Here is a 7,430-nt window from a genome sequence, read left to right on the forward strand (position 1 = left end):
GGGTTGGACTAGATGACCCTTGGAATCCCTTCCAACTCTACAATGCTATGATGGCACCTTGTGAGAGAAGTCTGCCACCCCTTGGAGCTTGGTGGGAAGGGCAGGCCTTGTGCCAGCTCTCAGGCTGATGTGGAACAGCGCTGTCAACAGGGAGCATGGGCTGTGCCCCCTCTGCTCTACAGTGGGCTCCTTCCACCAGCACATTTTTTCCCAATGGCAAAGGAGCGTGTTTGGGGAGTTACACTTCTGTCCCCTCCGAGAACCCTTCTGCAGCTGGGCTTTCTGCTTAGGACAGCCCTCTGAAAGAACTTAACATCTGCATTTGTTTGCAATCCAAATTGCCACAGGAGATCTAGTGTCCTGTCATGTTTATTAATATTAATTAGTGACTGACGGCTATGTCTTCTATGAAAGAGGGCAACCAAAACTGATTGCAATATGTTTGCCCACAATAGACGCATCTCGCAGGCTTGAAGGACGGCCTTCTACCAGGGGAGCCAACTTCCATGCTAAATCCTTCCTCAGAGGCTTGCTGCCACATACTCACCCCTGACAAGACCCATGGGCTTGTCAGTGGTGGCGCCAATTTTGTGGAACTCCCTCCTCAGGGACGCAAACCTAATGTTCCTTCCCTGGTATTCCAATACAGAGGCTAGGGCTGTGTCACTCTATAATGCTTTTGGACTAGTGAGCCATCTGGAGCAGAATTGTGCCTTATTATTCCTTTCGACATCACCTTACCAACAAAGGTCCGTATAGTTAAAGCTCTGGTTTTCCCAGTAGTGATGTATGGAAGTGAGAGCTGGACCATAAAGAAGGCTGATCACCGAAGAATGGATGCTTTTGAATTCTGGTGCTGGAGGAGACTCTTGAGAGTCCCATGGACTGCAAGAAGATCAAACCTCTCCATTCTGAAGGAAATCAGCCCTGAGTGCTCCCTGGAAGGACAGATCCTGAAGATGAGGCTCCAGTACTTTGGCCACCTCATGAGAAGAGAAGACTCCCTGGAAAAGACCCTGATGTTGGGAAAGATGGAGAGCGCAAGGAGAAGGGGACGACAGAGGACGAGATGGCGGGACAGTGTTCTGGAAGCTACCAGCATGAGTTTGACCCAACTGCGGGAGGTAGTGGAAGACAGGAGGGCCTGGCGTGCTCTGGTCCAGGGGGTCACGAAGAGGCGGACATGACTAAACAACAAGAACAACATTCCTTTCGATGAATTTGCACTGTGGAGATATCCTAGGTTGGTTTTAAATTATTATCATCTTTCTTGTGGCTGCTTCATATGGAAAAAGCAGCGAGCAATTTTTAAAATGAAATGAACTGAATAATCCTGGTCCTTTAAAAGCTTGCCTGAAATGCTGGGCGTTCCCAGAAGGAAAAGAATTGCGGCTGCATTGGCGAAGCAGGTCCTGATTCCGCAGCTGGACAGGCGCGGAACCTCTCAGCCGGCGCCCTCCCCCGCCCTCTGGGAAAGGGGCGTGGCCCTCCCCGTTGAGTGACAGCTGCCCCGCCCCTTCTTTGTTCCCCGCTCGGCTCGACAGCGCCTTGAGGCGGCCGCCAATGAGAGCCCGGCTCTATCCCAACGGGCGGGGCTGGACACATGCCGTTGATTAGCGTGCAGAGGAGCCACTGGGATGCGTCAGCCCGAGTGATGGGCGCCCGTTTCCTCCAATGGAGATGGCGGATCTGGCTGGCGCCCAATGGCTGCCCGCGCGGGGCGGAGCCGCTCGCTCTTGTTGTCGTCCTCTGCTCGAAGCCCGAAGAGTCAAGTCGGTCGCTTCGCCTGACAGGAAAGAAGGACGGGAGGGAGGCCGGGAAAGCGACTCCGCGTCGGGCGCTCGAGCAAGCGGGGCCATGGCCGGGTCTGCGGGGCCCCTGAGGGCCGCCGGGCGGAGACGGGCCCAGGCGGCGGCTGAGGCGACGGCGGCTGAGGCGGCCACGCCCGCTTCGAGTTTCCCCCGCGGCCTGCGCTGCTCGACGGCGCGCAGCCCCTGAAGGAGGAGGCGGCGGCAGGTGGGTAACGGGGCCCCGGGGTCTGGCCGGGCCGCGAGGGGCGGGACTGCGCTTCCCGGCATGCCTCGCGCGGGGGCCGCCTCGGCGGGCGCCGTCCTTGGTGCCGCGGGGCATCGTGGGAAGCCGAGTCTTTCGGAGGCCCGGCCTGGGGAAGGGAGGGCGGGAGTGGAGATGGCGGCCCGTCTCCTTCGAGGGGCGGGTGGGTCTTTGGCGCTGGCGAGCCGCGTTCCGCCCCCGAGGCTGAAGCAGCCGAAGCTCATGGGGGGCCTGGCCGGTCTTCTGAGTCCTGCACCGCGCGGGGTTGGACTAGATGACTCGGGGGGTCCCTTCCAACTCCCCCCTCCTTCCGCGCATCCTCTTTCCCATCCCAGCCAGACGTGACTTCAGGACTCGGGTTTGCCTCTCACCCAGGCTATGCATGAGCGTCCACGGGGAGAGCAAAGTCCATGCTCGCTAGCACCCGAGAACGGTTCTCGTAAGCCGCATTTCCCTTAGAAGATCAAAACAGGAAGGACCCCACAAAATCTCCAGGAGGATTCTTTGGGCACATTCCTAGGATCACCATTTGATCATGTAACTTTTCTCTCTCCTCTTCTAGTGCTGTCACATCCCCCTGCACCACATCCGCTTTCTTCTTAACCTCACGGTTTTCAGATAATTTTCCTGCTGCCTCCTCCACAAAGACTGTTATTTTAGTTAATGTAGATCTAGAGGCCAAGTGCAACTGAGTGCAGGGAATGATGGTGAGCTCAGAGTTGGGTGGCATTTTGGGAGTTGAGGTCAAGACGGGAAAAGTCAGGGCTTGGGTATCACAAAACTCACCTTTTCCACTGAACTATTTCACAGGTGCTGACTAGAGCTGGGGGGGGAGGGGGGGTCAGCTGCATCCCTGTATGAGTCACTGCCTTGCTGGTCTTCCAGAGCCAGTGCCGGCCTCCTTCCCTGTCTGCCTTTTTTGATATGCTTTGAGTATAGTGTCCCCTTGTGGGTGGGCAGCAGTAGAGCCCAACGTCTTCTGAGGTGTCAATTAACAGGCCCTTCTCTCTCTGTCACTGCCAGGAAGTTCCAACCTAGAAGCGGTAATACTGAGAATTTAGTCCAGCGCCAGGAGGTACAAAAAATGAAGCTGTTGGAAAACTCAAGTTTTGAAGCCCTAAACTCCCAGCTGACGGTGGAAACGGGAGATGCACACATCATTGGCAGGTGAGTGGCAAGGCAGCTCCTGAACTGGGTCACCTTGCCATGTGGCCCCCAGGGGTGCTTTTCTGCAGCTCAGAGGCCTCTCCAAACTGAGAGACACCCCCACCTTCCCTCCAGCTGAGTCTTGCCTGTCTTCCCTCAGGATTGAGAGCTACTCTTGCAAGATGGCCGGGGACGACAAGCACCTCTTCAAGCAGTTCTGCCAGGAAGGGCAGCCCCACGTGCTTGAGGCCCTGTCTCCACCTCAAACCACCGGGATCAGCCCCAGCAGGTATGTGCTGTCCCTTCCTCACCCCACATGGAGGAGGCAGAGCTGGCTCATCATCACCAGCTTCATTTAGCCTTGCAGGTCAGTGGGCTGGATCAGAGTTCTGTAAGCCAGGAGAGTCTCACCATATAATAATTATTATTATTATTGTTGTTGTTGTTGTTGTTGTTGTTGTTGTTGGTTTATATCCCACCCATCTGGCTGGGTTTCCCCAGCCACTCTGGGCGGCTTCCAAAAAAATATTAAAAATATTGCCGGGGGAACTCAGAACTTCCTGTTCCCGGCTTGCTGGGGCCGATGGGAGTTGGGAGTCCAGTAACACTGGAGTCCCCCATTCTTGGTTTAATGCTCCATGAAATGCTGCTTCTGTTCTCTGGAGCATCCCTGGCCCTGCCCTTTCTCAGCTGGTGCTTTGAGGCTGTTGTGTCAAGATCATTCTGCACAGCCCAGATCTTCCTGCTCCTTAGCAGTGGGAAAAGTGCATGGCAGATTCCAAGGCCACAGCCTGATGCCCACGGCTTCCTCCAGGAGGAGGTAACTGACCACATCCTGTCCCTTGTGTGCTAGGCTCAGCAAGAGCCAGAGTGGCGATGAGGAGGGCCCCCTCAGCGACAAATGCAGCCGCAAGACCCTCTTCTACCTGATAGCCACCCTCAACGAGTCCTTCCGTCCTGACTACGACTTCAGCGCTGCCAAGAGCCACGAATTCAGCCGGGAGCCGAGTCTCAACTGGGTAAGCCCCCCCCCTGCTATGATAATCTGGCCTTCAGGCCCCACACAAGTCAGCAGATCTCTTGGCCCTCCTTGTCATCCCCGGTCTCATAGCCCCACATGTGATAGCAGTTCTCCAGCGCTGCTTTTTGCGTGGATGCCTGCCAGTTATTCTCCCCCCCCCCACTCCATTGAAAAGTGCCAGGGTCCCAGGGAGTGGCTTCTAAAGAAGGTGGGGCAGGATTTCCTTCACGTTGACCCAAAGGCTCCATCTCCCTCCCATTTTTTGCCCTCTTCCCACAGAGAAAGGGGCATCGTTTGCCCCTGAGATGCTTGGGGTGGGGAAACATCCGCCTGGCATGAAGCCCCTCCCTGCGGTTGGTGGTGCTCCCGAGAACCTGCTTCCTACCTCCTAGGATTTTTGCAAACTGATGAAAAGGTGGGATGGATCAGGCGGTCCCTTTTCCAGCTTGGATGCCCCTGGATCCCATCCAGCTCTCCCGCTGGAACCTGCACCTGCTGTCCTAGACAGGCCCCACCTGTCCATCACTTGGAGGATGCCCCCCTTCATCCAGCTCAAGGCTGGGGCTTCCCTGGCCCCTTCACCTGGTCCAGGACTGGGAGGAGCTGCATCCTTTCTGTCTACCTGAAGCCTCCCACGCTTGAGCTGCTGCAGGGCCACGCTGTAGCCGCCTAGGGACAGTGCACGGATGGTGGGGGGCAAGCGTACCCATGCTCCCCCTCCCTCTTTGCAGCACCAGGCCCTCACCAAGCTCCCCTCTGGGTCTCTTTCAGGTGGTGAACGCTGTGAACTGCAGCCTCTTTTCTGCTGTGCGGGAGGATTTCAGCGCCCTGAAGCCCCACCTGTGGGATGCTGTCGACCAGGAGATCTGCCTCTCGGAGTGCGACATCTACAGGTGGGCTCCCAGTGCTGCTCTCGGGCACCAAGGGGTGGGTGGGGGCTGCTTTGCTAGCAGCCCACCCTGTGGAACACCCTCACATCAGGTGTCAAGGAAATAAACAACTATCTGTCTTTTAGAAGGCATCAGAAGGCAGCCCTGTTTAAGGAAGTTTTTAACATTTCATGCTTTATTGCCTTTTTAATATTCTGTTGGGAGCTGCCCAGGGTGGCTAGGGAAACCCGCCAGATGGGCGGGGTATAATGATAAATAATAATAAATTTTATTTATATCCCGCCCTCCCCAGCCGAAGCCAGGCTCAGAGCGGCTAACAACAATTATTATTATTATTATTATTATTATTATTATTATTATTATTATTATTATTATTCTGCTTTTTCTGCCAATGTAGCTACAACCCGGACCTGGACTCGGACCCCTTCGGAGAGGAGGGCAGCCTGTGGTCCTTCAACTACTTCTTCTACAACAAGCGATTGAAGCGGATTGTCTTTTTCACCTGCCGTTCCATCAGGTCAGGGTCCCTGCCAGGTTTTGAGGCCTCCCCACCCCCCTGATCCCTGGGTCCCCTTCCTGGTCCAAAGGGGAGCTTGAGGCCTTGGGAGACGTAATGTGGTGGGCTTCTCTTTCTGCAGTGGCTCCACGTACCCTCACCCCGAAGCGGGAAATGAGCTCAACATGGATCTGAGCGAGGACGATGCGGAGGAGGAGGAGGCAGCCGGCCCCCGCGACGAGGACGGGGCCAGCCTTGAGGAGGATAGGTGAGGGGGCTTGGTGTAAGAAGCCTCTGTGTGCCCCCTGCCCCCACTGGAGTTTGCCAGAGCTGTAAAGGCCTAGGGATCTCAGCTGGGGGTAGCAGCAACCTCTTTGTGGCCTGCAGCTCAGGTGGTGCCCCTCCTGGGAGCGAGGTGCTGGGTGGGCTTTGCTTCTCCCTGTGGCTGGAGACAAAGGCTGTGGGGTGCTGAGGACCTCCTTTCCTGTCTGCAGGAGACAAGTGATCTGCATGTGACTTCTTGGGCTCTTTTGTGCCCCCTCTGAAGACAGCTCCTCCAGTGTGTTACCCCAGACTAGCCCGGCCTCGTCGTGTTGCTCTGCCTATTGGCCCTGTGGATGCTGCCTGACCAGCTGGTGCCTCCAGACTCCCAAGGATGCTGCCAGCCAGTCCCTTTGCCCACCTGCAGGCTTTGGCACCCCTGCAGCACTGGAAACTTTGTCCGGCCCCCAAGAAGCACTTTTCTGTTGCAAGTGGCATCAGAGCAAATGCCCTCCATTCATCTGCAGTAGCAGCCACCATGGTGGAGAGGCTGCCCCTGTCTGGGTTTGGGGCTGTGCCTCTCTATCCTCAGGACGCTGGACCCTCTCAGACTGATCCTCCCTGGAGATTTGTCCGTCAGTTTCAAGTGTCTGTGGCCCCTTTCTGCTGACTTCCAGATGCTACAACCTGCTAAAGACTGCACAACATGCAGAAGCTGGCATTTCCTGAGGATGGCATTCCCCCTCCCTTGTTTCTGACCACAAAAGACATTGGTGCCGAGTATCCTGGACTGGCAGAAGTCAGGGTTTGGGCACCTTGGTGGTTTGGCTGCTTTGCTTTCCCCCAAGGGCTCATAGAGTTTTATTTTTATATTCCGGCCCAACCCTTTGTGCTCGTGTCTCCCCCGTCCACCCTCCCTGCACCCTTTCCAATGCCAGCCTCCTTCCACCTGATGCCCACCTCTTCCTCCTTTCAGGCTCCACTCCATAGCCCAACGAACTCATTTTTGGGCTGGTAGGAGGGAGCGCCTGGTACCTCCTCTGCTCAAGAGCTGAAGGAACATTGGTGCTGGCAGAGCAGGAGGGGGCTGCTCTCGTGCCCTTGCCATCATACTATGGGGCTGTGAAAGTGCCCCCCTTTCTCTTGCACTGACTTGGATTCCCTCCGGGGGGGTGGGCAGGGTTTCTTGCCGTCTTTTCTGCAGTCTTGTGATCTGATTCCAGAGGGCTATGGCTGTAGGGGCCTCTATCCCTTGGCTTCTCATCTGGGCAAAATCACTCCAGGCCCACCATTTGGAGCAACCTGCCAAGAACAACAGGCTTGGTCCCCCGTTTGCCGCCCCCCCCAAAGGTTGGATTGAGAAGTAGCCTGCCTTTGGTCCCCTTGAGGCTTCCCCGCTGCTGCTTCCCGCTGCTTCCCTTGCCCCTGTGCTAGGCAGCAAGTGATTTTGGAGCACCCCTTGGCCTCTTTCCCTTTAGATCCACTGGCTTGTTTGCCACCTCCTGTTTAATTCTGTTGCCTAGTAATTTTATTGTTGCAGTTATAAACGTTTTTCTCCCTGCGA

General features: G+C 56.0%; 1 protein-coding gene across 1 annotated transcript; it reads left to right on the forward strand.

Annotated features, from left to right (window-relative positions):
* Positions 1-3,052: 3,052 nt before the first annotated feature.
* Positions 3,053-7,430, forward strand: MAF1 (MAF1 homolog, negative regulator of RNA polymerase III). The gene is made up of 7 exons (XM_053395026.1): positions 3,053-3,219; positions 3,359-3,487; positions 4,052-4,217; positions 4,991-5,112; positions 5,507-5,626; positions 5,748-5,873; positions 6,100-7,430. The coding sequence occupies exons 1-7, from the start codon at positions 3,137-3,139 to the stop codon at positions 6,119-6,121; spliced, it is 768 nt and encodes a 255-aa protein (XP_053251001.1). The 5' UTR covers positions 3,053-3,136; the 3' UTR covers positions 6,122-7,430.

Source organism: Podarcis raffonei, chromosome 7, assembly GCF_027172205.1.
Source record: "Podarcis raffonei isolate rPodRaf1 chromosome 7, rPodRaf1.pri, whole genome shotgun sequence".
NCBI classification, from domain to species: domain Eukaryota; kingdom Metazoa; phylum Chordata; class Lepidosauria; order Squamata; family Lacertidae; genus Podarcis; species Podarcis raffonei.

Coding starts and splice junctions, on each gene's coding strand:
- MAF1 (XM_053395026.1), top strand. CDS start 3,137: ATGAAGCTGTTGGAAAACTCAAGTTTTGAAGCCCTAAACTCCCAGCTG. Junction 3,488..4,051: donor ACCGGGATCAGCCCCAGCAG/GTATGTGCTGTC, acceptor CTTGTGTGCTAG/GCTCAGCAAGAGCCAGAGTG. Junction 4,218..4,990: donor GGGAGCCGAGTCTCAACTGG/GTAAGCCCCCCC, acceptor GGTCTCTTTCAG/GTGGTGAACGCTGTGAACTG.